General features: G+C 59.0%; 3 protein-coding genes across 5 annotated transcripts in view; 2 read left to right on the top strand and 1 right to left on the bottom strand.

The window, feature by feature from the left end:
• The first annotated feature begins 433 nt into the window (after positions 1-433).
• LOC106863437 (tumor necrosis factor receptor superfamily member 10B) lies at positions 434-8,059 on the top strand. 2 transcript variants are annotated; one of them, XM_088179840.1, is made up of 10 exons: positions 434-623; positions 3,934-4,066; positions 4,609-4,737; positions 5,071-5,185; positions 5,269-5,354; positions 5,446-5,535; positions 5,698-5,735; positions 6,399-6,497; positions 7,039-7,138; positions 7,219-8,059. In XM_088179840.1, exons 1-10 carry the CDS (start codon positions 570-572, stop codon positions 7,539-7,541), a joined length of 1,167 nt encoding a protein of 388 aa, XP_088035966.1. In that variant the 5' UTR covers positions 434-569; the 3' UTR covers positions 7,542-8,059. The 2 variants fall into 2 exon arrangements, with proteins under 2 accessions (XP_088035966.1, XP_088035967.1); XM_088179841.1 differs by having other exon boundaries at positions 3,937-4,066.
• Positions 8,060-10,885: 2,826 nt separating this feature from the next.
• On the bottom strand, positions 10,886-20,186 carry RHOBTB2 (Rho related BTB domain containing 2). Of its 2 annotated transcripts, none has more exons than XM_014892899.2 (10): positions 20,018-20,186; positions 14,927-15,128; positions 14,643-14,746; positions 14,372-14,557; positions 13,266-14,290; positions 12,098-12,216; positions 11,872-12,022; positions 11,698-11,786; positions 11,352-11,457; positions 10,886-11,272 (listed from the first exon to the last, which is right to left on the bottom strand). In XM_014892899.2, exons 1-10 carry the CDS (start codon positions 20,047-20,049, stop codon positions 11,034-11,036), a joined length of 2,253 nt encoding a protein of 750 aa, XP_014748385.2. In that variant the 5' UTR covers positions 20,050-20,186; the 3' UTR covers positions 10,886-11,033. The 2 variants fall into 2 exon arrangements, with proteins under 2 accessions (XP_014748385.2, XP_088035965.1); XM_088179839.1 differs by lacking the exon at positions 20,018-20,186 and adding an exon at positions 18,448-18,703.
• A 7,082-nt stretch (positions 20,187-27,268) lies between these two features.
• The window catches only part of PEBP4 (phosphatidylethanolamine binding protein 4), a 75,046-nt gene continuing 74,407 nt past the window's right edge, over positions 27,269-27,907 (top strand). The window contains exon 1 of the mRNA XM_088179843.1: positions 27,269-27,449. The gene's annotated coding sequence lies outside the window, so the exon portion shown is untranslated. The remainder of the gene's footprint in view (positions 27,450-27,907) is intronic.

Below are 27,907 nucleotides of genomic sequence, written 5' to 3' on the forward strand. Positions count from 1 at the left end.
TGCTGTGCTGTGCCTTTACACATTAACCCCAACCCATCAGAATTCTGGGATTTCTCTCCAAAGATTATCCACTTAACACCCTTTCCCCAGAACACAAAATTATTGCTCTCTGCAGTTCAATGAGTGATAGGAAAAAAATGCAAGATGGAGAAGCAGCAACACCCCTGAGGAATCATCCCGGAACGCTCCGGTGTGATTCGGATGCTTCGAAACTTATTCCGTCACCTGAGCGAAAAACATCGAGAAAATAAGAGCGGCTGAAAACTAAAAGGAGGGAAAACTGTGACAACCATTTCGGCTTCTCGGATAAACCAAACCGCGGGGCTTCCAAACCGCGAAATTCAGCTCGCGCCGCGCACTTAGACTTGGGATAGGACAGCCCCTTTTGTCGCCCTCTGTCCCGCCCCGCTATAAAACCCTCCGCCCTCGCTTTTCTTATTCATTCTTGCCCTTCTCCGACGGGACAAGTGTCCGGGAGCCGTGTGCGGACCTGGATTGTGCTGTAGCCACTTCGTGCCCTCTCCGTGCCCGCTCCGCGCCCGCTTTGCCCCGCTCCGTGCCCGCTCACCATGAGCCGCTCCCGTCGCCGCCGGCTCCCCGCGCTGCTGCTGCTGCTGCTCACGGTCAGTGGGGAAGGGGCTCGTGGGGACCCTCCGGGAGGGCGGCCAGGGGGGTTCGGAGCCCTGTGGGGGCTGCGCGGTGTTGTCGCGACATGCCCAGGCTTGCAGCGCTCCGGAGGGGCTCGGAGCGGAGGGGTGGGATGGGTGGGAAGGGTCCGGAGAGAGGGCGAAATAAAAGGTGGGGAGGGGGTATCGAGGGTGAGGGTCCAGCCAAGAGGGGGGGGCTGTGTGAATTGGGGGTGGAGGTGAGGGGGGGGTGGGGATACCTGGGGGGGGAGCGGGGAATGGGGGGGGGGTGCCTTTAGCGGCCATTGCGGGGGGAAAGGCTCGCGTGGGTGAGGTGAATTTTGGGTGAATTTTGGCCGGGTTTGGGGATAATTTCGGGATAATTTTGAGGTGAATTTTGGCCGGATTTGGGGATAATTTCGGGATAATTTTGAGGTGAATTTGGGTGAATTTTTCGGTGAATTTTTCGGGGGGAAACTGAGGCATGGAAGGACCCACCTGCTCCGGGGGGCGTGGGGGGGATCTGGGTGGCTCACCTGGTCTGGGGGAGACAGGGAAAACAGGAGCGGGGGGGGCCTTACCTGGCCCGGGGATGAGGCGATGGGACCAGGGGGGGTTCAGATGGGCAAGTGGGGACGAGAAGGAGCTTGGATGGGCAGGTGGGGACCAGGGGGGTTCACCTGGGCAGGTGGGGACTAGAAAAGGTTTGGATGGGCAAGTGGGGACAAGGAGGGGTTTGGATGGGCAGGTGAGGACCAGGGGGGGTTCAGATGGGCAGGTGAGGACCAGGGGGGTTCAGATGGGTAGGTGGGGATCAAGGGGGGGTTGGATGGGCAGGTGAGAACCAGGGGGAGTCACCTGGGCACGACGCAGCGGTGTTTGGGCTACGGAACGACGTGAGAATTTGGCCGGGGGTGGGAGGAAGCCGCAGATTGGAAGTGGAATGGGAAGCGATGGGAAAAGCGATCTCGGCCCCTCAAGTCCGAGCACATGGCGGGGATGGGGACGGTCATTAAAGGCTGCAGGCCGGAGCAGGAAAGGGGATTTCCACTCCTTAAGCTCCCAAATCGTCTTTGCTGGCATCTGGTGGCAGCACCGACACTCCTTGGGGATGTTTTAACACATCGGGATGCTCCGAGCAGGAAGGGGACCCACCCAGATGATCACCAAACTCTCAGCACACGGATTTAAGACAGAAAATTCCACCTGGGCATATCATATTTCCCATATTTGGATTGGCTGTTGTGCAGTTGGGAAATACCTGAACTCTGTTCTCCCTTGAAGTCAGGAGGATCGTGCCCTGACTTTTATCTCGGCGCATGGCCGTGGAGGAGTCCAGCGGGCGCTGCTTCCGCCCCGGAATTACATCAGCACTGGCCAGAACAGGTTTTTAGGAAGCGCCTCTCATCCAATTCAGCCCCTACATTGTTTAACAGAGTTTATTCAGATCGGCCTGATAAAGCCAAGCCTTGCTATAGCCACCACCTAAGGGCAGGCTCGTGACAGCCTCAGGTGTTTTTTTACTTTTTTTTTTTTTTGGTAGAAGGGATGGGGAGCTGCTGGGGGCAATGATCACATGGCGCGATCGTTCGATGTTGCGTGTGTCCTGTCTCTCCATTGCGTCATGCATGGACACGGGCCACGGGTTTTGAGGAGGAATGCTTTGGATTTCTGACTTTTGCTGGAGCTCAAATTCCATGTACGGGAATTCCAGGCGGGAAAATCCCTGCCTGAATCAGCCCTTGGTGTCCTTGGAGCAATGACGTCAGGTGTCTGCCCAACATCACTTTTATCTCGCTTTTATCCCACTTTTATCCCGTTCTCCTGCTGCCATCAGGGGCTGTGGGATGTCTCTTCCTCTTTCAGGTCAGGAGTTCAGCCAGGGGTCTCTCCTTGCTTGCAAAGTCCAGTCACCTCAGGATAAAAACAAACTGGGGATGGAAGCAGGGAAAGTTCAAAGGTTTTTGCTTTCCTGAGCTTTTTCTCCAGACTTGATCCCCCAAGAAGAGGCTTTTAGCTTTTCCCTCTGCCTCCAGGCTTTCTGGGGTTGTTTACTGCGAGTGAAAACTGAATTCCACCGGTGCTGGATTGTCCCACCGACAGTTTTGTCAGTGGTGGCAGCGGGGTGCTGTGGGCTGATAACCTTATCGTGCATTTGTTGCTGCTCCCTGTAAAGCAATGAAATCCCGTGGCCGAGGGGCCTGCTGTGGTGTCACTGCGATCACCCTCACAGCATGGCACGGTTCAGGTGGGCGAGAAACATGGATTTCTTTTCCCCTATGGAAGTGAGACAAATTATCCCTTCACTGCCAGGACTCCAGGGACCAGAGTGGGTGAAGCCATTGGGGCATCCCTCTAAACCAGGATCTGGAGCTGACCCCATTCCCAGGCTGATTCCCAGGCTCGGGGGCTCCTGGAGGATGTTCCTCCTTGCCATGTCCTTGTCAGTGGTGGCTTAGTGTTTTTGTCACCCTCTGTAGCCCCTGGGCATTCTCTCCGACCTGCTGTAGCCGGTTTGGCGTTTTCCTGGCCCTGGAAGCCTCCGGGGAGGAGTCAGGACCGGTGCTGTGGGCAGGGGACAGGACGGCCCCTCCATTGTTTCAGCCATTCCGAGCAGCTTCTGAGTCACCACAGAAATATTCGAAAGGAAGATTTTTGTTTGAGGAGGGGAGGGGAGCAGTGTCTGCTGCAGAGTGTTGAGGCAGGGCCACTGCCTGCCACCCCGGTGCAGGTAGGGGCAGCTCTGTATCCATGGATATTCACGGAGCAGCTCTGTGCTGGCTCACAGGCCAATGCCATTGTCCCCACTGGGGACATTGAGGTGCCTAAAAGCCCTCCAAAGCCTCAGGGGACAATTGAGCATCCCCTTGGAGTGACCCAGGGCGGAAGGAGCTGAGCCAGCAGAAAAGAGGCGTGGAGTGTTGACGGAAATGTGATTTTTCTTCCTGATCCTGCAGGATAGCACGGATAACACAAAGCCATGCTGCCCCCTGGGAGCCTGGAGTGACAACCCAGGGGTTTCTGGTGGGCACTGGAGCCACCTTCCAGCCTTGACACGGGGCCAGTTTCCTGCCACAAACCCGTTCCTCTTCCTGACCTTTCCCTTCCATTCGGGGCTGTTGGTGTTCTCAGAAATTGGGGAAGGAAAAGGGGTTCAGTGACTCTCTGCCCTGCTGATAACCTGGCAGATGGAATTCCCCTGCAAACCTCCAGAGCTCCTCCAGAGGCTTTGCCAAGGAAAAACCAGCTCCTCCCTTTGCCCCGTGGACTGGGGTGGTTTTAACCCGAATTTTTCTGTATTTTTTAGCAGGTGGCCACTTTGGTAACCGGTGGTGTCATTCAGAGGAGGGACAGCTCAGATCTCTTGAATCCAGGCTGGGGAGGGAGAGATGGTTGCTACAAGAATGGTGCTGGTCTCAATTGCCAGAAGTGCCCTGCAGGTGAGGTGGTCTCAGCACTGACCCCACCCTGTGCTCCTGTTTTGTGTCCTCGCTTCTCCTGAGGGGCAGCAGAGCTCCAGCTCTGCCCTGCTCCCCTCTCCTGGATCTAAGCACTCACTATGGGAATATTTTCCTTTTGTTGGCTCCTCGTTTCTCTCTGAGCTTTGCTGGTGGTGCAATCACAGAACCCTTCAGGCTGGGAAAGAGCTCCAAGGCCACCAAATCCAACCTGTGCTTGATCCCCACCTTGTCACTGAGTGTCACATCCAGGAATTCCTTGGACACCCCCAGGGATGGGCACTCCAAATCCCCCAAGCCCTGACCACCCTTTCCATGGAGAAATTCCTGCCCTGCCCTGGCCCAGCCTGAGGCTGTTCCCTGTTCCCAGATCCCAAATCCCCCCGGCTGTCCCCTCCTGTCAGGAGTTGTGCAGAGCCACAAGGTCCCTCCTGAGCCTCCTTTTCTCCCCTTCCCAGCTCCCTCAGCCTCTCCTGGGGCTCCAGACCCTTCCTTGTGTGTTCAGAATTTCCCTTTCTCTCCAGGCACCTACCTTGCAGAAGAGTGTAAAGAACAGAACAGCTCTAGCAAGTGTGAGCCCTGTGGAGACGGGGAGTACATGGAATATCCAAATGCCTTCTCATCCTGCCAGGAGTGCTCCAAGTGCAGGGAAGGTAGGAGCTCGGGGGGAGCAGGGCTGGTGGCTCAGGCTGAGCTCTCTCAGAGCACAGTGTCACCTGCAGTGTCCCCAGGGAGTGGCTGGGGCTGGAATCTGTGCCAGACCCACATCTGTTAAACCACATCCCTTGTGCAAAGCTTGGACACGGGATGAGGAGGAGGAAGATGAGGCTGCCAGCAGCACTGGAAGCTGCTGGTGCAGTTTGATCCAGGCTCTGCTCTTGGTTCCCTTGGGGCAGGAAAGGCTGACACTCAACAGCAGGGAGGGACTGGATCCTCCTCAGACCCAGAGGAGCTGGGATGGAGCCCTGTCCCCTCTGTCCCCACAGATCAGGTGCAGCTGAGTCCCTGCCAGCCCACCAGGAACACGGTGTGTGCCTGCAAGGATGGCACCTTCTGCCCCCCGGAGCACCCCTGTGAGATGTGCCAGAAGTGCCAGCCCAGGTGGGTCCGGTGGCCATGGTGGCTCCTGGGGGATCCCTGCTGGAGCTGCAGGTGCTGAGCCCACCCTGTGTCCCCTTTCCCAGGTGTCCTGAGGGCCAAGTGATGCTGAAACCCTGCACACCTGACAGCGACCTGCAGTGTGGTCCTGCCATGGATAGCAGCACCCTCGGTAAGGGGGGTGGGCTGGGGGATGGGGGTGGGAGGTGCTGCTGAGGGGAAAGCAGGAGCAGCTGCTCACAGCTCTGTTTTATCTGCTTTAGGCATCGGGGGCACCGTCGGGGTGATTTTAGGGATACTTTCCATCTTATTAATTGGGCTCGGCGTCTGGAAACTCTGCTGCAGCTCCTCAGGTGAGTGCAGGAGACCCCCAGAGCACCCACCTTGGCTGGGGGCTCTGCTCTGGTGTGGGCTGGGTGGGAACAGAGACCCCGGGAGCACCCACCTGGTGTGGGCTGGGTGGGAAGGATCCTGCCTGGGTGAAGAGGGATTACAGCACTGTTTCTGTCTTCCAGGGGATGGGAGATCCTCGAGCAAGGGACTCAGATGGGTGGTGAGTTCCTGGGATGGCAGATGGGGGGTGGCTCTGTTTGTGGGCTGGGGTGAGGTCCCCCATTCCCTCTGCTCCCCACTTGGCCAGCAGCTCCTGGGAAGGCTGGAGGAGCAGGGGAATGAGGCTCATCCAGCAGTTCCTGGGAAGGCTGGAGGAGCAGGGGGATGAGACTCATCCAGCAGCTCCTGGGAAGGCTGGAGGAGCAGGGGAATGAGACTCATCCAGCAGTTCCTGGGAAGGCTGGAGGAGCAGGGGGATGAGACTCATCCAGCAGTTCCTGGGAAGGCTGGAGGAGCAGGGGGATGAGACTCATCCAGCAGCTCCTGGGAAGGCTGGAGGAGCAGGGGGATGAGACTCATCCAGGTGGGAAGGCTGGAGGAGCAGGGGAATGAGGCTCACCCCTGCAGGGTTGTGCAGAGCTGGGCCAAGCAGAGGAGGATCTCTGGTAGTGCCCTGGGTGCTTCCAGCCTCCTCCTCAGTGCCGCTGACACTTCCCTGGTGGCAGTGCTGCCACATCCAGGCTCCACAGATCCTGGAGATCCCAGGGTAGGGGCGGGCTGTGCTCGCCCGGAGCTCTGCCAAGCTCGGGATCCACTCCCCCGGCTCCATGGCAGGGTCCTGCCTTCCCAAACCACCACGGGTTGTGTTTCTCCCTTGGCACAGAGGTCCATGTTTGAAAAGCTGCCGTGGTGCAAGAGTGTGAACGTGGAGTCAAGAGACAACAACACCAACGAGGAGCGTGACCCAGAGACACAGCCATGGGTACGTGAATGGCACCCTCTGCCCCATCCTGCCTGGCCAAAATCTCATCGTCCTGGGGGGTTCCCAGGCCTGGGCCACTCAGGGAGATGGTGAAGAGTCTCTTTGTGGGATCAGGATGGCAAAATCTGCTCGTTGCAGTCGAGAGGGTCCTCAGGGGGATTTAACACTGATGCTGGGCAAACACAGCTCGTGTCTAACCCAGCTCAGGGCCTGCTGCCATCCTAGAGCCGGGACACACAGAGCCAGGATGTCCTGGGGGTGGGTGATGATCTCCTGCCCCAACAGCCCTGGGAGAGAGGGAGAGAGGGTCTCCAGTCCCCCGAAGTCACACACTGGTGCTGGGGCTTGGTGGGTGCTGGAGGACATGGTCATTCCAGGAGTGACAGTGTCATTCCAGGAGTGACAGTGTCATTCCAAGAGTGACATATTGTCATTCCAGGAGTGACAGTGTCATTCCAGGAGTGACAGTGTCATTCCAAGAGTGACATATTGTCATTCCAGGAGTGACAGTATCATTCCAGGAGTGACATTGTCATTCCAGGTGATGCCACCACCGCCACCGAGCGTGAGACCCAAGAGGCCACGGAGTGAGAGACGCGAGTGGAATCTGTTTCCAGCGCCAGGGGATGAGCCTGGTCAAAGTAAGAGCTGGGGATGTGCTGGGGGCTGAGATTCCTGTCGCAGCTGCCTTGTGCTCTGAACTGTCCCCTTCCCCTTCCAGGGCTGCGGAGCTCCTATTACATCTTTGCTAAAGCCATCCGCAAGGACAACTGGAAGAAATTCGGGCGCTGCCTGAAGCTGGAGGAGAACGACATCGTCATGACCGAGACAGACGATGATTTCTATGAAATGCTCTTCAGGTGGCAGAACAGGGAGGGCTACAAAGCCTCTGTGAACACTCTGCTGCAGACCCTGGACGACCTCTGCCTCAGCGATGCAGCAGAGCGTGTCTCCTCCATTCTGCTCCAGAGGGGACTTTTCCAGGTGGCAGCTGAAGGGAGCAGTGAACAGGCTGCACCTCCCTCCCCAAGCTACAGCCACTGATTACCTCCCGGAACACTTGAAGTTTAATTGTTTATAGTTCTCCTTTGGCTTCCCTGCTTTTGAAGCCATCTCAGAACTCAGCAGAGCCAGGAGAAGCTGATGCTCATGAGAATACGAAGCTCAGGGTGATCCCTGCTGGAGCTACAGGTTCAATGTTGGTGCTTCCTCATGGAACTCGGGCTGGTTTCTGATCTCACTGGTCAATGCAAAAAGCTTCAAATCATTTCAAGATGCCAACGGTACTGCATCAGCACACAGTGAAGGGTTTTTGCAGGGTTTTTTGGTGTCCCTGTGCATTTGAACTGGATCATCCTTCTCAAGGGATTCCTGACATCATGAAATGGCTTCTGCTTCTAGAACACCTCAGAAAAAGCTTCGCTTTGCATGCTTGGTGGCTCTGCAAGCTGAGCTGGGACCTTGGGTTATTTTTTGTGAACAAAATTGGTTTTTTTATTTTTCTGCTTGTTCTTGGGGACCAGTTTGAAACTGGACTCGGAGGGTGGAGTCCTCCTTACTGACTTTTGCACTGTGGTCGCTGGGGTTGCCTGGGGGAAGGGACAATGCAGGGCTCAGCCAGCAGAGCCCCCTGCCAGGAGCAGGGACATCTTCCACTCCACCAGGTTGCTCCAAGCCCTGTCCAGACTGACCATGAATGTTTGCCAGGATGGGGCAGCTCGTCTGGGCACCCTTTCTGCCAGTGTTTACCCACCTTCCTTTTTCCTCATTTTCAACCTAATGTGACCATCATTCCATTTGAAGCCATTCCTGTGTCCTGGCACTTCAGGCCCTTGTCCAGTGTCCCTCTCCAGCTCTCCTGGAGTGCTTTTAGGCACTGGAAGGGGCTTGAAGGTGTGCCAGAGCCTTCTCCAGATTGCAGAACCCCAGCTCTCCCAGCCTGGCTCCAAAGGGCCTCCAGCCCTCAGAGCATCACTGTGGCCTCCTGGATTTGCCCCAACACCTCCACACTGCGATGCTGGAGCTGCAGGTGGGGTCTCAGAGCTGAGGAGAAGGAAAAAAAACCCCTCGAGGCTCTGCTGGTGACAGGTTAATCCCATGGCCAGGGGGTGGCTGTGCCCTGTGTCCCCATGCACTGTGACCTGCTGCCCATCCCACCCCAAGGGCAGCTCCTCAAACACTGCCCCTGGCACACAGCTCAAGTGCTTTTTTTTATTTTGCTCAGCTGCAAAAAGAGCTGGGAAAACTACTGGAGTACTTGAGCTGCCACCCTAACCCACTAGGACTTTCCCGAGTGGGGTGGGAGGGTGTTCAGCACCCTTCTTGCTGCTCCCCCTCCTCCTCCACCCTCCAACAAGCTAAAGCTTAACAAGCAGAAGTTTTCTACTTATTTATTTAGCAATTGTAAACATTACATATATTAACTTAAAAGCTATATAAAAATATCAGGGTTTTTTTTTTTTTTTATTAAGCATGACTGTGTGTTTTTATACAGAGCTCTGGCCCAGCCAGTTTTCTATTTTCCAGTTTTTTACATTTCTGTGTTTATGAAGGAAGAGTTAACTTTTTAAAAACAAACAAAAAAAAATCTTCCAGATTTTCTTGTCTAGTTTGATTTTCTTTATCCCCCCCAGAAGTCTGGTGAGGGCCTGTCCAGGGTCTCTCAGTGGACACCAAGGTGCCAGTGGAAACCAGTTTCTCCAGGACTCAGCCCAGTAATTACTTATTCCCACCAGGAATTATTTATATCCCACCAGGAGTGGTCCCCAGGGGTCCCTTCTGCCAGGGAAAGCCACCAGCACCCACCCTGGCCTTTATTTACCCTACACCAGAGTCCTGTGGCCACAGCAGGGGGGGTGACACCTCTGTCCCTCTGTCCCTCTGGGGGTGGCACCACCCGGAGCTGCTCCGGGGGGCTCCAGCTCCACCCAGCCAGGGCTCTGTGTGTTGCAGTAGCTGTGTTGCAAATCCATGCAGTGCTTAGTGAGAAAAGGGCTCTGCTCAACCCCCCCAAAAACGCCCCTGGAGCTGCTCTCCAGCCCCTGCACTGCCGAGGGGATTTATTTTTGTTTGTGTTTAAGAGTGTGGGGCTGGCGTGGAAAGGAGGAGCTGGCCCAAGGGTTTGTGGCCAGGGGCATCTCCTGGGTATTGCCCTGTGCCCCCTGAGCAGGCAGACGTGGGCAGGAGCTCCTGCAGAGCCAGGCACATGCAGGGTTCAGTGCCAGGGCTCGGCTCCTGGCCAGGGGAAAGTGAACAGGACTCGGAAGCAGCAGTGAGTGGCCAGGTTGTGTGAAAAGGAGGGAAAATCGTGCTCCTACCTGCACGGGAAGGGTGAGGAACACCTTGTTCCTGCCCGAGGCTGCGGGTGGGGCATGAAGAATGAGAGGCTCCAAGGTGCTCCAGCTGGGAAGAGGAGCAGTGTGGAAAGGGAGGGGACACGACTGGGAGCGTCCCCAGGTGCTCCTCCAGCAGCAGCCTCTGCAGGGATGGGCTCCAAGGAGCTTTCCCCATCCCAGGAGGGGAGGGGGAGGAGGTTTGGGTGCCTCCTGCCCTGCCTGGCAGCCCTGGGGCTGCAGGGACACAGGTGGGACAGGCAGGGCCAGTCCCGTGGAAAAGCCACCTGGATGGAAAAGCCACCTCGTGTCACACCAGGGGTTGGGGTCCTGCAAGGCCTCGCTGTCCTTGCCCGTCCCAGGAGCGCTGGAGGGGGGTGATGGCATCACCCCAAGGCTGTGCCTGTCCAGCAGCTCCTCCCACACACACAGGGACCACGCCGGGCTTTTAAAATACCATTTATTACAATGGAGCCTTCCAGGCTAAAATCCCAAGCCCAGGGCTCGGGGTTGGTTTCTGGTGTGGCAGGTTGAGGGAGTGGGTTTGGGTTTGGGGTTTTTTTTTTGCTTTAAGGTTTCTGTCTAAACAAAACTGGAGAGTTAAGAACAGGGAGGAAAGGACGGTGATCCCCTCCGTGCCCTGAATCAGGACAGACCCCACGTGTAGGGGAAATTCTGCAGTGCCTGGAGGCATTTGGGGACCAGGGTCCCCTGCCCTGTGCCTGACCCTGCTGTGAGTCAAAGGGGGCTGCAGGACCCCCAAGGTGGCTCCAGGTGGTGAGATGCCATCAGACACCCAAACCACATCCCAGAGCTTCTGGTTCCAAATCAAAATGGAAGCAGGATGCGTTTCTTCTTCTTCTTCTTCGTCTTCTTCTTTCTCATGCTGCCCCCCAAAAAAACAAAACCCATTTCCAACAAAAACTCCGAAATGAAAGCACAGCACAGCCCTCGTGCTCCTGTAAACGTGAGTTCCTCCTGCTGCTCGGGCTCTGCCAGTCCTGCCGCGGGGCGAGCAGGGCTCCAGGAGCGCCGGGGGCTGGCCCCGAGCCCCTCCCCAGTGGCCACCGCCTCCGCTGCGGGGCTTGTGCCGCTCCACTCCCGGCGCTGGGGCAGGGCATCCCACCCTTCCTCCTCCTCCTCCTCCTCCTCCTCCTCTCCGTCTCCTCCCAGGGACGCTGGAGCCAGGGCAAGGACGGGGCTTTCAAACCACAGCCGAGGAGGAGGAGGAGGAGGAAGAAGAGGAGGCTGTGGCTGCCGACGATGAAGGAGAGGAAGAAGGGGAGGAGGAGGCGTTCCAGAAGAGCCACCGCCTCTTGGGCTGCCGTTTGAGGTGGAGGTAGTCTTCCTTCTCCCGCTCCTTCTTCGCCCGCTGGTAGTGATCCTCCTCCTTCAGGTACCACACCGGCGGCCAGCGGTGCTTCTCGAAGTACTCCTGGTTCTCTGCGGGCACAGGGGAGGGGTGAGGGCGGTGCCAGGACCGCCAGGACCCCTCGGTCACCTCCCCCTGGCCGTCACTCACCTCCCGACATGGCTTTCATGTCGCGGGGGAACTTGCGGCAGACGTTGTTGTAGTTGGTGCAGATGTGGTGCAGGCACCAGTCGGCGAGCTGGTAGGCGCAGTGGAACTGGGAAAGGATGGGACACCAGCTCAGGGCCACCAGGATGGGCCAGCACCAGGGGTTCACGTCATTTCTCCATGGACATCCAAGGCCACACCCCCTCTGTGTCACCCCCAGCCCTGCCACACCCCTCTGTGTCACCCCCAGCCCTGCCACACCCCTCTATGTGTCACCCCCAGCCCTGCCACACCCCTCTGTGTGTCACCTGGAGCACCCCAGCCCTGCCAGCACAGGCTCCTGTCCTACCTGGGCCAGCTCCAGGAACACGAGCACGTCCCCATCGATGTCCACCATCATCTGCGCCGCCTCCATCAGCCCGGTGACCGTGTACTGCTCTGCACAGGGGGGGACACACGGGCTCAGGGAGGGGCTGGGACAGGGTGACAGCCACCCGGAGGTGCTGCAGCCACCTGCACTCACCTGTGAGAGCCACCAGGTGTGGCAGGCAGAGGCGGTTGGCGAGGATGATGAGCTTCATGTCGTCCAGGTCGGGGCTGGAGCTGAACTGCCCCGTGTACAGGTACTCCAGCACCGCCCGCATGCAGCTCTTGCTGGTGTGAGGAAGTGCCACCTGCCGGACACACTCATTGTCACCTCCTGGGTGTGTCCCCAGCTGTGCCAACCCCTCCCCGGGAGCTCTGCTCACCTCGTTGGTGGAGCTCTCCACGAAGGGGCCGCCGAACATCGCGGCCATCCAGTCGCAGCTGGAGATGAGCAGGGGCTTGTGGGCACTGATAGCACCGTCATCCAGCACGAAGGTGACATCTGGGGACAAGCACAGGACTTTGGTTATTGGGTCAAAAGGATAAATAATACAGGTGTTAGTTCTCTATTGGACTGTTTAGCTTTAAAAGACCTTGTAACCAGCTCGATCCAGCTCACTTTCAGCTGGTGAAAGTGTTGCTGAACTCTCTGTATTTTAGATAAGATTTAATAAACAACCAAACCCAAACACGAGAAAATTCGTCTCCTTTGTGTTTTTAATCCTGACTAAGTGAAGACAGAAGAAAATTAAGACAAGCCGCTAATTAAGTGGTGCAGTTAACCCTTTACAGAGAGGTGCTGCTGGGACCAGCCCTGTCACCTGGGGCACCCCAGGGACAGCAGAGGGAAGGGGATAGAGCTTGGTATATCCTGTATTTTTTCCTAAAATATCTCTAATTCGTATCCAGCATTCCCTGCCAGCTCAGAGGAGTGCTCTGCCTATTCCAAGGGTTTTCCCAGGTCACTGCATAACACATTTGCTAGGAAGGGAAAGCAAATGTCACACCCGAACTGGAGTCCTTGGAGAGCTGGGCAGGAGGCTGGGGATGTCCTGCAGCTTCTCCCAGGGGTGTGCAAGGGCCACCACACATCTGGCCCTGACAGGGACAGCCTGACCATATTAGGATTCATCTCCATGAAATAAATCCAGCCAGAGGGAGGTTGGGACATTCACGTCCCCCTTGGGATGTCACCTCGTGCTGGTGGCTCGTGGTGCTCATTGGAAAGCTGGGAAAATCCTACTAAGGATTGCTCCTCATAAATCAGGATGACCCTGTGAAAATCCAGGCTGGGAGAGGAGGAAATCCATAAATAAACAGAGCTGCTGGGCCAGCTGGGGAACAAGAAACCCCGGGGAAGGGCTTCACACTCACTTTCTCGGGGGAAAAAAAAAAAAAAGCCATAAAATTCCCCAAACAACAAAGCATGACCAAAACCCTGGGAGAGGCACAGCCACCCCATCACCCACAGAGCAAAGCCAGCAGCTCCAAGCCCACACCCACCCTGTGAACCCCCAAAAAATGACCAGGCTGCCCCTCCTGGAGCCATACCCGAGAAAGTCCCCTTGGCCAGGCATTCCTTCACCCGGTTGGTCCTGCGAACGTGGAAGGCTTTGGTGATCTCCTGGTTCATGAACGCCTCGTTGTTGAGGATGTTGGCCACCATCATGCGCAGGTCGAACACCTCGAGCAGCTCGGCGATGTGAGCGATGTGCATGAGGTCCCGCTCGTTCTCGTCCAGCTCACCTGTGTACAGGTACTTCAACACGGCCCGGAAAGGACCCGGCTGGATGGAGGCGTCCATCTTCACCACCACCATCAGCTTGGACTTGTAGGTCAGCGGATCCTCGGCCATCTCCTCCTGGATGCTGGTGAACGCCCGGCTCCACGAGGAGAGGTTGCGGCCCCTGCGCAGCCCGCGCTCGCCGTTCTCGTAGCGGTTTCCCCGCAGGATGCCGTCACTGGTGGAGGCTCTAAGGCACGGTTTGCGCTGGCCGGGTCCGGCCTCCTCGGCGCTCTCGCAGATGTCAAAGCTGGCTGCCCGCAGCAGGAAATCCCTCCCGTGGTGCCTCTCCTCTTGGTGCAGCATCCGCTCGGCGGCCGCCGTCACGGCCACCCCGAAGCCGTGCCCCGCCGTGCTCTGCTGGTCCTCCTCGCTCAGGTCCATGAGGAACAGGTCGTAGAACTTGGAGGAGGAGGTGGAGAGGTAGATCTTGTGTGCGTAGATTTTGATCTTCTCTTGCAGCACCAGGATGACGTCCGCGCACAGGGGGTCCTCCAGGAGGTGGGCTGGACGCTCCTCGTTGTTGGAAGGGGGGTCTGGGACCATGATGATGGGAGGAGGGGGTTTGGGGGGTAGGAAGGGGGCTTGGAGCAGGGGTCGCTGCACGTTGCGCAGGTGGGACTTCCAGAACTGCAGGTGGCGGCGGGAGATGAGGGCGGCACGGATGGCATTGTCAAAGACGTCCTTGACGCCAAACTGGGCCACCACGCTCGTCTCGTAATAAGGGATCCCCAACTCCTTGGCCACCTCCCTGCCCTTCTCCGGGGGAAGAATCTCATTAGGTTTAATTGGCCTGAAAGAGACGGGAGATAATTAATGAAGAGACCTCTTGGGACCAGCAGGCAGGGACACGTCCAGGCCACCGGGGTCCCACCTGGCCAAGGGGCGCCGTGCTCTGTTGACGGCCTCCAGGTCGGCGTAGCGCAGGTCGAGCTGGCAGCCCACCAGGATGACGGGGGCTCGGGGACAGAAGTGTTTGATCTCCGGGTACCACATGGTCTTCACATGGTGCAGGGAGTTGGGGTTGGCGATGGAGAAGCACAAAACCACAACGTCGGACCTGTGAGGGGACGACAAAGGGGTCAGGGTCCATTTTGGGGAGTCCCTCCCTGCCCGGGGTAGCACCAAGCTCTGCCTGTCCCTACCTGCCGTAGGCAAAGCGCCTGTCCTTGTGGTGGTCACCAAAGGTGTCCCAGAGGCGCAAGGACACGCTGACATCGTCTACCACATCCCTGGAGCGCTCCAGCACCTGCAGGAACAGAAAAGCACCCAGCTCCTCAATCCCTGAGCCTCACAACAGCACCACCAGGGCTGTCCCCACCGCGGGGAGTCAATCACAACCCCCCCCTGTGAAAAGGACACAGCTCCACCTCCTCAGGATTCCCATGGGGTGTCCAGGAGCCCACCCAGCAGCCCTGGTAGCCCTCACCTCCTGGCAGACGCGGTACTGGTCAATGGCCCACACCGTGGGCACGTGGGTGGCCAGCAGCTGGTACTGGGTCAAGGTGGCGTTGCAGGCACGGGCACAGATGAGCCGGGTCTTGCCCACCGCGTTGTCCCCGACCACGACGCACTTGATGGTTTCTACGTTTGGCCTCTCATAATCCATGTCAGAATCCATTAATTGGGACCTGTAGGGGGGAAGGAGGGCTCAGCAAACACAGCCAGGACCAGCCAGGGAAGTGTCTCCACCAGAGAGGCACAAAGCAGGAGGATGCTGACACTCCCTGGCAGCTCGGGGAAGTTCTGCAGCAGCTGCCCAGCCCTTCCCAGCTCGCTGTCCCCGCCAGTCCCCTTTAAAATTTGATGTTCTGGTGGCAGTGTGGCTGCTGTGCCACGTCAGACACATGGCCTGCGTTGGATTGCACCCTCCTCCCTCCCGGCTCATGCTTGTTCATGTGAGATAAGGTTTTTTTTTTCCCCCCTCTTCCTTTTCTCCTTCTCCAGCATTTGCGAGAGAAGCTTCCAGAGCCTCCTGACCGAGTGCACATTGCTGCCTGGCGGGGGACACTGACCTGCCCCCCTTTTCCCACTCCATTCCTGAGGGGATGTTTGCTCCCAGCTAAGAGCAGCAAGAAGAAACTCCTTAGGTTTCCCAGAGGGATTGGGAGAGCTCCCAGGAGCAGGTGTGACCCCAACACTCCCGAGAGAGACCTTGGTGCTGTGGGTGCTGCAAAGCTGATGAGCAGCACCCAGGTGTGCCCAGGTGTGCCCTGCTCAAGGCCAGAGCCAGAATTAACTCATCACAGCATGAACCCGAGGGTTTATGTGGTTTCCAGGGGGGAAAGCACGGGGGGATTGAGGGATAGAAAAAAGGACAAAAATCCCACACGTCAGTTTCTCTGAACTTCCCAAAGCTATGGATCTCTTCCCCTTTGGGATGGCAAAAAGGACAAAAACCCCACATGCCAATTTCTCTGAACTTCCCAAGGCCACGGATCTCTTCCCCCTCGCTGCCCCCTCCTGGCAGCGGCCTCCCGAGCTGCTATAATAAACCACCAGCGCAGTGAGCGAAAATACCCGGTAACGATGGCAACCGAGCCCTGCACGTGGGACCACAGCTCCCCAAGCCGGCAGCCTGGCAAGGACTTCCCAATGTTAGCACCTCCCTCCGTGCACAGGCTCCCAGGGCACACCTGGATGCACAGGGACAGGACTGAGCCACCAGCCCCGTGGGCAGGTGGAGGCAAAGGCAGGTGGCACAAATCCAGGTCACCTCGGCTGCCAGCGCTTCCACGACGGGCTGGTCCCCGAGGCAAAACTTCTCTGAGGAGCTGTCACCCGCATTCCATGCCCCCCTCCATCACAAAATTCATCCCAAAAACCAGGAGCAGCAGCAGCAGCAGCAGGGCAGGTGGGCTCCTTCCCCATTAGCCCCAAAAATCCATTTCCATCCCCCTCTGCTGCCATCCCCGGCTCCTCGCAGGGATCAGCTCGGCTCTGTGGGACCAGGAGATCTCTGGGGTGGGAGTGCTCAGGGAGCTTTGCTGGGGTTATTTTTAGGCCCAGCTGAGTTTGGATGGAGGGGGAAGGCACAGGAGTGACAACTGCAGTTGGCACTTGGGATGTTTGTCCCTCCAGCCCACCCCCAGCCCTGCCAGCTCGGAAAGTCCGGTGCCTCATGGGAATTAAGGGCTAAATCCTTGTGGGATCAGTGCCTGCTGTGAGGAGGAAGAAGGGGACAGCAGCGGGGACTAAAAGGGGAAGCAGATAAAGCAGAACCTCACTGGGGAGCTCTGTTGGCCCCACAGAACCACGGGGGCACAGCCGAACCTTTTCAAGCCCCCTCCTCATCCTCCCCACCATCACTTCCCTCCTGAGAACAGCTCCAAAACCCACCAGAGAGCAAAAATAACCCGAGATGCCGAGAGATTGGAGATCCCCCCGAAGGAAAAGCTCTTCCCGGAGGAGCAGGGCTGCTCCAGCCAGCAGCCCCCCACCCAAACCACGGGCACCCAATTCACACCCACACCTCCCCAAGGAGAACCCCAAAATTGCTCTTTCCAGGCTCCCAGCCCGCTGTTGCCAAGGCAACTGCACCATCACCCCGGGAGCCGTCGCTTAGCAACTCCCAGGCTCCAAATCCTCCATCCCGCACCTCGCCAGGGGAGGGGAACCCCCAAACCGGGGCGAAACCGCCCCGAAACCGAAAAGGGCGATGCACAAAAATAACGGGGTGCTCGGGGCAGCCGCGGGGCCCGCGGAAGCCGCCGGGGCTGTGGAGGCCGCGGAGGGAGGCGGTGCGGGAGGCGGTGCGGGAGAAACGGGGCCCCGAGCGGGGCTGCAGCACGGCCGGGGCCGGGGGATGCGGCGGGCGGGGGGCACCGGCACCGGCACCGGGGAGAACCCGGATTGGGGGTGCGGGACATGGCGAAGGAGCACCGGGAAAGGGGGCGGGAGTTTGGGGAGGGAGCGGGGAGCAGCCGGGTTGAAGGTGCGGGGAATTGAGAGGGGGTCTCGGGAGTGCTCGGAGCATCCGGATCGGGGGTGCGGGATATCGCAAAGGAGACGGGGAACATCGGGAGGGGATGCGGGCATCGCAAAGGGGGCTGAGAACACCGGGAGAGGGTGCGGGCATCGCAAAGGGGTCCGGGGAACGCCAGGAAGGAGTGCGGGCATCGCAAAGGGGTCGGAGAGGATCCAGAGAGGGTGCGGGCACCGCAAAGGGGGCTGAGAACACCGGGAGCAGGTGCGGGCATCGCAAAGGGGTCGGGAAACACCAGGAGGGGATGCGGGCATCGCAAAGGGGTCTCAGGGGGGTTCCGAGCACCCGAATCGGGGCTGTGGGGTCTTCCAAAGGGGACGGGAAGCACGGGGAGAGGCTGCGGGGCATCGCGAGGAGGTTGGGGGTGCTCACAGCACCCAGATCGAGGGTGCGGGACATGGCAAGGAGACTGAGAAGGACCTAGGCCGGAGGTGTGAGATATCGCAAGGAGCCTCAGGAGAGCTCGGAGCACCCAGATCGCGGGTGCGGGGCATTGAGAGGGGGCTGGAGAGCACCGGGAGAGGCTGCGGGACACAGCGAGGGGACTGGAGAGCATCGGGAGCGGGTGGGGGGCTCGGGGGGAGCTCGAACCACCCGGATCGGGGATGCGGGGCACGGGGAAGGGACTGGAGAGCATCGGGAGCCTGCGTGGGGCATGGCGAGGGGGCGAGGGGGGCACTCGAGCCACCCGGATCGGGGGCACGGGGCATCGCGAGGAGGACGGGAAGCACCGGGAAGGAGGTGCGGGACACAACGCGGGCACTGGAGAGCATCGGGAGCGGGTGTGGGGCTCGGGGGGGACTCGAGCCGCCCGGATCGGGGGTGCGGGGCACGGCGAAGGGGGGGCCAGGCCCTCGCTGTCCCTTATCCGAGGCCGGGCCGAGCCGGGCCAAGCCGAGGCGGGCAGGATGCGCGGAGGCGGAGCGGAAACGCGGGGTGCAGGGGGGGGGTTCCCCGGTACTTACACCAACACAGACGAAGCGGCGGCTCCCAGGGGCCGGGGCCGGGCTCGCCCCTCCGGACATGGCCACGGCGCAGCTTGCGCGGCTCGGCTGGGCACGGCTGGGCGGCTCAAGGCCGGGGCCGAAGGGGCCCATGGCGGCACCTCGGCCGCCCCGATCTCCGCATCCGCGGCCCGCTGCGCTGCGCGGAGCCCTGCGCGGATCGCGGCCCTGCGGTGCTCGCTGCCCTGCGCGCTGCAGTCGCGGCCGCCCCGCCTTTCATTCACAAAAAACAAGCGGCCCCGGCACAGCCCCGCCCCCGAGCCCCCCCCGCCGCCGTGTATTGGCTGAGAGAGACACGGGGGGGCTCTTTGGGGGGGGTACGGGCGCATCCTGCCGCGCATGGGGACCCTCAGTGTGTCCCTTGCAGGTGGCTCCGTTGTGGTCCCCCAGTGCTGCCGTGGGACCCCCGCATCCTGTCCCTAAACCTCCCTCGCAGGGGGCTTTGTGGTGTCCCCCTAAATCCGCCTCGAGACCCCCCCAGAACGTCCTCTAACCCTCCCTGCAGGGGGCTCCCCACAATTCTGCCTTCGGACCCCCATCGTGTCCCTAATTCTCCCTTGCAGGGGATTCTGCTGTGCCCCCCCAATCCTGCCTTCCGTGTGACCCCATCCTGCCCCTAAACCTCCCTCTCAGGGTGCTTTGTTGTGCCCCCAGTTCTGCCTTGGGACCCCCATCCTGGCCCTCAAACCCTCCCGTACAGGGAGCTCCATCCTGCCCCCCAATCCCGCACACCGTGGGTCCCTATCCCCCCTCTGCATGAGCCCCCCACCCTGCCCTCCATCTTCTGTGCCATCCATAGAGGGGGGTGACTCCATAATCCACCCTAAATCTCCCCTCCATCCTTCCTCTGCATCCAATCCCCCCCCCCGTGTCCCTCAATCCTGGTCGGGGGAAGGGGATGCGCCCTCTCCTGCATCCCTCTGAGCACCTTTCCCTCTCCCCAAATTTCAGGGAGGTGCCAGCTCCCAGCTGGGCCATGTGTGGGCCCTCACAAGCCCCACAGCCCCTCCAGAACACCCCCAAAATCTCGCAGGGCTTCTCACGGCGAGGGTGGAACAAAGCTGCTCCATCCCTCCGTGCCGTCCAAGCACAGGCCACACGCTGCGGACCTGCCTTGTCACCGTTCTCTACAGCTCTCCTTGCAGCCCCCTCCTCACCCCCGGGGCAGCTCCCCAAAATCTGAACTCACAGGGCACAAAAAAAAAAAAAAAAAAAAAAAAAACCCAAAAAAACCTCCGAGTCATCTTTGCAGCGCGGCTGCCGGGAAGGCGCCGGGCAGCGCTGGCCCCGCTGCTCTGACCCCGAATATCCGCATCATGTGATCCTCGCCATCCCTTCCCGAGCCTTTCCGCCTCCTTCCCTCCCCATCCCCGCCGCTGAGCCGCGCTAAGCTCGGCCTCTCTGCGTGGCCTGATCCCTTCCCGCTTGGATCAGCCCGTGCTCGGGCTGACACTGATGCAGAACCGCAGTCAAACGCAGCGCTCGGCACAGCCCCCCCCACCCCCAGCCCGGCTCTCACCCCCCTCCTCACCGAACTCGCAGCACGGGGATCTGTCTCTCCATAGCAGAAAGAGATGGAGCCGCTAATTTAGGGAGGGAAAAGCCCTTTTGAGGCTTTTGAGCCAGCAAGAAGCAGCTCCCGGCAGTGCCTCGGTGCCCGAGACGGGACCGGGAGCCGGCGGCGGAGCTGGAGAATCCCCGGCCCGGGAGCTGCGAGCAGCCGAGCCGCAGAGCCTGGAGCTTTCTGCTTCTTGGAGTGGGTCACGGGGAACGAACACGTAAAGCTTGTTTGCCAGCCGCATGATTTGGCTTATTTGCTCTCTTGTAGCAGGTGCTTAATTGTGGCAGAAAGGGTTCCCGGCAGCTTTCCGGGCAGCCAAATTCCCGCCTGCCCCTCTCGCAGCCAGGAAAAACAAAAGCACGATTGTCACCAGCAGGCGAAACCTCTGGTGCGGAGCTCGCACGGGCCTCCTTCCCAGGAGAAAAGGTTTTCCTGGAGGAGAGAGCCGGGGGATGGAGGCACCGGGATGGGCACGGGGCAGGGGAGAGGGGTCGGGAGCAGGTGTGGGTGCTGCTCACAGCCCCTCTCCTCCGTGGGAGGAGGAACACGAGTGTCAGCTGATTGTTCACCAGCGAGCCCACGCTGTGGCATGGCTTGGCACGGCATGGAATGGCACACACGGAATGGCACACACGGAATGGCACACACGGAATGCCACAGCTGCCCAGTGACATCCCCCTGCCTCAGCACTGCCACCTCCTGCCATCAAAAGGCCTTTTCCTCCCCGCTCCCATCTCTCCAGTTTAAGCCGCTGGAACCTGTTCCCAAGGAATTCCATTTATCCAGCTCCACGATCACCCTGACTCCCAGGCAAAGAGCTCCACACCCAAGGCTGAGCTCTGGGGGTCACCAAGCCCCCTTTTCACCCCACAGCATCCTCCTCCCTCCATCTCCCACTCCCACAGCCAGGAATGAAGAAGCCCTCGGGATATCAGAGATATGAGCGGACATTGCTCCAGCCCCAGTAAAATTTATGACTCTCCAGTTTAAAGCCAGGGGCGTTTCCACCCCTCCCAGGTGCTGCCAGGACCCTGCCCAGGCTGGCTGGGGACAAGATGCAGCCATCCAAATCCAGACCCATTTTCCTTATGCTCCTTGGATGTTCTGCAGCTTTCCTGGCTCTGCCCCCCACCCTGCCCCCCAAATCCAGCATCGTTCACCTTGCAAGCGGTTGAAAGGCTGGCACAGACCAAGGCAATGCATCCCTCGCTGGAAAAAGCAGATTTGGGATGGGGAGACGCCCCAAAAACCCCAGGCAGCCCCAGACCACAGGTTCCCAAAGCTCCCAGTGCCAGGACCCTGCCTTTGCCTTGCTCTGCTGGGCGTTTTTCACCTCATCCATGGGGAATGGAGGTGTCGCTGCGGTGTGGGATGGGAGCAAAGAGCAAAGTCCCTGGAGAAGCGGAGAAGTGCCAGGAGGAGGCAGCGGGAGGTACTTACAGGCTGTGAGCCATGGCTGTCATCCTCCCGGCGGGGCTGCCCTTCCCTGGGCTTTCCATCGCTTTCTCGTGGCAGGCTCTGCAAGGAGAGGGCACAGGGATCTGTGGGATCACCCCAAACACGGACTCACCTCCTGAAGTCACCCCGTCCCCTCCCGGTGTCACCTCCCGACCCCGGAGACAGAAAAGTTTTGGGAAGGCGAGTCCTGGGCTGGCCAAGCAGAGTCCTGGCGTGGGGACAGAGCTGTCCCTTGTCTCCCCACTGTCCCCATGTCTCGCTGCCAGCTTTGCCCTCCTCAAAAAATCCTCCTCACCCTACAAATCAGCCGAAACAAATCAGTCAATCCATGGAACACACACAGAGCTGTCCCCTGCTCCGAAGGTTCCACGGTGACAACCTCCCTTCATCCCCAGCGAGGCTCTCTCTGCTCCCACCCCCTCCCCAAGCACCTCACCCTTGGGCTAAGAGCCTTCCCTGCGGATCTGAGGCCCCTGGGGCTCCTGGGGTCAGTTGGCTCCTGGCCAGCAGGCCACCGAGTCCTTTGCCATGGTGGCTTTGCCCAAGGCTCTGGAGCGAGACAGGGCTGTCCCTCCTCCCCCGTCACTGGATCCTGCACACGTCAGGAGCAGAGTCCAGCCTGGGATTTGCTCCTGGTACAGCCAGCACGGTCCTGGCTCCTGGCAGGGAATGGGTTCCAGGCACACACCGTGGTGCTGGATCCATCCATGGATTCACCAGGAACAGCAGCGAGGGTCACTCCTCTGTTTTGCTCCTCTAAAAATCCCAAATCCTGCAGTTTTGCTTCCTGGAGGAGGCTACAAGGGGTCTCCTTGCTCAGGACAGCAGCTCCAAGCACCCCATGGGCCCCCCCAGCCCCATCAGCAGCCAGGGAGGGAGGGGGCAGCTCCCAAAAAATGGCATCTCCAGGCTCAGCATCCAACTGGAGCCGGGAGAAATCTTCAACCAGAAGTTTGCAAAAATGGCAAAACCCAACCTTGACGGGGGAGCAGTGGGGACAAAAGGACAAGTTGGGGTGTGCCACCACACTGGTGAGGAGCAGAGCCCAGGAAACAGCTGAGACCAGAAGGAAAGGTCTAAAATAAGCCAAAAAAGGAACATTTCTGCACCTTCCACCCCCTGCCCTGCCAAAGCAGCAGGGGCTGTCTGCGAGCCAGGACTTTGGGGGGCTCTGGAAGTTCCCTGCATGCGGGAATTCTCTGCCCCAGCTGGATCCCAACTCCCAGCCCTGGAATCAGGCACCTGACACCGCCCGGTGACAGCTCACCCTGCCATCGATACGGCTGCACAGCTCCAGGGATTCATCACTCAGCTCATAAATATTTAAACCCAGAAGGAGCCGTGTACTCCTGTAAACGCAGCTCCTTACACAAGCCCAGCATCCCTTCGCCCCAGCGCTGAGTTAATGAACATTTGGGGCTCTCCAGACGGATTTTTTGCAGCTAAAAAAAAACAGGTCAGGGCGAAATTCAAGGTCTTGCTCCATCCGTGCAGGATTTCTGCACCCTCCAGCTGGGATATTTTGGATTTACCACCCCGAGGGGAGCAGAAAGCGCTGCTGGGATGGAATCACAGCTTCCAGCTGCTGGTTCCCCACACCCCCAGGCAGGTTTTGGGGGGCACGGCCGGCCCCACACCCTGGGAGAGGCTGCAGCTGCAGCCCGGAGCACTGACAGGCTCCCGCCGGCTGCTCCAGGCAGGATTCACAGTTTCATACAGCATTAAGAGCTGCTGACGCCTCGTGAAAAAACTGTGAAAAGCTTCTATTTTGGGGAAAGTTCCTCTTATAACGGTGCATCCTGTGGCTTCTCCGTTTCCCTTTTTCTCCTGGTTTCTCTTGCTACGCAGAGCAGTGTAGAAAATAGGCAGATAATGTTGCCAACCAGCCTGGGCTCTTCGTCAGAAAAGGAAAATAACCCTCCAAGCCACCCCCAGCCAAGGAATTCATTCTCAAGCCGCACCTGGGCGGGTGCCTGGGGCGAGAAGGGAGAAAGTGGGACCTTCCTTGGACTTGTTTCTGGGCACGGAGCATGGGGAGGGCTTGACGGGGGGTTGGATATTTCCTAATGAGGGAAAAATGCTGGTTTTGCTCGGTTTAGACCTTTCCCTCTGGTGTCAAATCTTTCCTGGACCCTCCTCCCCACTCTGCTCCCAAGCAGTGTGGTGTCACCCACCGTCTCCCTTTGCCCCACTGTACCCCCATTAAACAAACAAACAAACAAAATTAAAACATCCAAGAACCAGGAGTCTGTCTCCAAGCAACTGTCTCCAAGTAGGGACGGAGAGCAGAGAAGGAGAAGCAGCAGCGTTGAGTGGGGAGAAAACTTCTGGAGATCCCAGAGGCGAGAGGGAGGGAGGGAAGAGCAGGAAAAGAGGGGTGACAGCACTGGGAGCAGGCAGGAGCCCCGGGGCACCAGGATTTCCCTCTTTCCTCACTCCAGGAGCGGCCGCGCCTCTGCCCTGGCTTGTGAAACAGCTCCCGGCTCCCCAAAAGCAATTGCTAGCCCAAGGGCGAGGGAAGCGGCAGCAGCGCTGCCTCTCCCGCTGCCCGCAGGGCGCTCGGGCCGGGAGGTGACACCAACCGGAGCTCGGTGGCCGTGCTGGTGGAGCTGCCAGGAGCCACCACCAGCCCTGAACCAGGCTTCACCCGCGGCATGAGCGAGTTTTCTTCCCGTGGCACAGCGGGGCGAAATTCCACGCCGGAAAACTCCACGCCCGCGCATCTCGGTGTCTCCTCACACGTGGCTCGGCCTGAGCAGCCTCTTCTCTGCCCTGAGGGCCACCAAGGCACCCCCAGAGGTCGCACACCCCAATTCTCGACAGCTCCAAGGGGTCACGAGGAGCTGCGGATGGCCCTGGGCACTGGGAAAACCTCGGGGGCTCTTGGAGCTGTTCCTGGGACAGGATCCACAATTCCCTCACTTCCCAACCCTCAGAGCCTTTGCATTCCCCCACAAATCCCCTCACGCTCTCCATGCCCCATCCCCTGGGAGAAATGGGGGATAATTCTCTCTGGGTGTGATTACCTGAGCGCTGCGGCCCCGCTCTGTCCCGGGCTCTTCCCTCCTCTCCAGCAGCTCCTTCCCTTTCCAGGTGCAAACTGGCCTGGACAGGCAGGACCCATTTTTATACGCTCGCCCATGTGATCCAAACAAATGCCCTAGGGATGAGTTTTTGCACTGACACAACTCAAGGGGCTGGGACTAAAAACCTGTTGGACCACAATCCCAGCTCAACGGGCAGGAATTTTCCACTCCGTTCAGGTCGGCTCTGGGCGCGCCGACACGCGCCGGGGCCAGCGTCTCCCTGCTCCCCCCACCCCCAAAAAAAAAGAAAAAAAAATCCCATTTCCCTGCGCTTCCCAACTTTTTCAGACTCGTTCCTAAATGTTTCCTCTACTGCAGCTGGAGAAAACGAACCACGGGATGGTTCCACCATGGAGGAAGGGATGGATGGGGAGTGTGAAGGAATATGTTTGAGGCACTGATTGTATCTAAATTCTGCAAATCTTTTCTTTTTTTTCCCATGATCTGTGAGGGGAAAAAAAAGCAAACCAAAAAACATGCAAAAAAACAAACAAACAGAGAAGAAGATGCCAGCCAGGGTGAGAAATGGGGAGAATCCTTTGCTCCTGGAAAAGGACTCTCCCTGCAGCCTCCAGGTCTGGGAAAAGCACAGGTTGGAAGGAAATTTTGGGAACTGCCCAGCCTGAGGGTCCTGCACTGGGATGCTCCTCAAGGATACAGAAAAGGAAGGGAGATCCCAGGTGAGTCCGAGTGACCAGAAATGCCCGGGATGAGAATTGGAAAAGTAGACGGTGAGCTCTGGATGAGTCAATGGGAACCGAGGCGCCGGGGAAATGGCCACGGGCCACGGAAAGGAGCCACGAGCAACGAGCGTGAGTCAGTGGGACGGAGAGGTGACTCCGTGGGAAAGGAAAGACGGGATAATGGGGCAGGAGGAGCCCCTTGAGCTCCTCTCGGGCTGTTCCCCTCGGAGCAGCGCTGGCAGCGGTGCCGCTGGAGCCGATCCCGATGGATTTGATAAGAGCAGGAACGTGCAGCTCGGCACACACGGGGCCAGCCCAGCCCCGGGCACCGTGCGGGGCTCTCGCACCTCCAGGATTTTCTGTCCTCACTGCAGGCACCGTCCTGGGCTAGGGAGGGAACTCGGGTTTTTTTTTTTCCTCCTAATTTGGTGGCAGGTACTAAAAAGCTCCTTTTTTTGCTGGGTCACAAACCAAGGGAAACGTTCCGCGCCCGGAGCAAAGGCGGGCTCGCAGTGAGCCTTGGAGCATCTGCAAATGGTTCTGATCTCGCCCAAATTGTTCCCAAATTATCAGCCTGAGGGGATCAGCCCAGCCGAGGCGCTGGGGCTCTGCCAGAGCCGGCTCTGAGCAGTCCTGGGACTGGGGATACTGGTGCTGGAAAGAGGGGTAGGTGGAAAAGGGACCCCCAGGCTGTTTTCTGTAGCTTTGCAGCTGGGTGGGTTTTTTGGGGTGTAAAGGCAGCGGCTCTGTGACTCTGCTGTTGTGAGGAACTTAAATAAGGGAGATTTTGGGGTCCCCTTCAGAGCCAGAATGTCAAGGGGCTGCAAAAAAACACCTGGGAAGGGGGGAAGCTGGAAAATGTTCTGGAAATGATGCTCATGCTGAAGGGTTCCTCCCAAATATGAGAAGTGACCTCACCTCCTTCCAGTCCTCAAACCGGTTTTGGGGGATCTTCCCAGGAAGGCACCACCGCAGGCACTCAGCTGTGAGCTCGTTAAAGCTCTACCAGCCCCCGCTGCAAACCAGTTAAACCCATTTAGGGAAGGGTTAAGCCAGTTCAGTGTGATTTGGGAGCCCGTTGATGCAAAGGTTAATCTGCTCTAAGTGCATCACCATGGGGGATTGGAACCAATTTAACTGTTCCAGCTCCAGGTTTTTCCCTGGAGGATTTCAGGAAGGGTCCAGGCTGGGCTCCCCTTCATCCGCGGAGAGCCTTGGGAAGAGGGAGAAAACAAACCAGGGACTGAAGGGAAGAGCCTCACGCCGGCTGAATCTGAAACTGCTGCTATTTATAGCCCATCCCTGCCCAGCCAGCCAGGATTCCACGTAGGTCCCGGTGCCCAGCTGGCACTGGGGAGCAGCAGGGTGGCCACTGGAACCCTCCCAGTCCATCCCAGTTCGTGGGACCAGGCTGAGCCCGAGCTGAGTCAGAGCAGAGGATGCTCCTTCCTCCTGCCAGCTCCTCATTATCCCGCTGCCCCAGGGCTTTCCCACGAGCCTCATCCAGCCGGGCCGTGGGACCTGCAAGAGGTGTTTGTTTATTTTTTTGCTGTCATCCCTGAAGGGCTGTAATTACAATTAGACCGTCCACGAGGCACGGGGCAGAGATTCATCTCCTTTCCAAGGAAGCCTCAGTGCCCAGGAGAGTGGGAGGGAAAGAAGGAAAAGGTGGAAATGCTTCCATCACCCGATGCCTGCGCCCACACAGCATCCCTGGGGAGCTCGGCGAGGTTGGCAGAGGTCACACCTGAGGGTTTCTCAATTCTTCCCCTCCACGCTGCTGTCGCGTGTCGGGGTTGCAGCAATTCCTGGTGGCTTCTCCCGTCTCCAAGAGCCGGGAGCGGGGAGTGTTTAATGCGGGAATTGGAGCCAGGAATTTTACAGGGGCGCTCAGCGGTGTGGGAATGGAGGGATGGGAATGGGATTGGATCGGGCAGCACCTGGAGAGGAGCGGGCTGGGCTGGGCTGGGCTGGGCTGTGCCAGCACCGCTGGCATCGAGGAGCTGCCAGGCTGCGGAGCTGCTGCTGCTGGAGGAGAAGCGGCTCCCGCACCGCTCTGCGCTGCCTTGTGACTGCGAAATGAATGTGCTTAATATAGGCCAAGTGAAAACATTCAGCCCAAAATAGAAGCCCTTCCCCAGAAAGCGCCGCAGCTCCGGCGGGAGCAGTCACAAGGTACCTGCCGTGGCACGGGGGGGCTGTGCCAGGTGTGCCAGCGCAGCGCTGCACATCCCGCCTGTCCCCAAGGTCACCTCCCCCCCTCCCGACCCAGAGGAGTTCAGGGATGGGGCAGCGCCCCCGGGATTGGGATTTGGAATTGGGATGAGGTGTGGGGGTGGAGGGGGGGGGGCCCGCATCCCCAAATCTTGTGATCCCAGCTCGTGCTGGGCTCGGTGCTGCGGGGAATGGGGTTGGATGAGATGGGATGGGATGAGGTTGGGATAATTCCTGCTCGTGCTGCTGCTGCAGCTGAGGTTTGGGATGGGAAGGGGAGCGAAGGGGGCGGCTCTGGGGGCTGCTGCCAGACTCGGGGGGCTCGCTCAGCTGCACGATTTTCCCGGGGAAATATCAGAGATTCCTCTTCTCCTGAGCCACAGGGAGTGGCGGTGATGCCAGGGCAGCTTTTGGGGGTC

Source organism: Sturnus vulgaris, chromosome 28 (genome assembly GCF_052056855.1).
Source record: "Sturnus vulgaris isolate bStuVul1 chromosome 28, bStuVul1.hap1, whole genome shotgun sequence".
NCBI lineage: Eukaryota > Metazoa > Chordata > Aves > Passeriformes > Sturnidae > Sturnus > Sturnus vulgaris.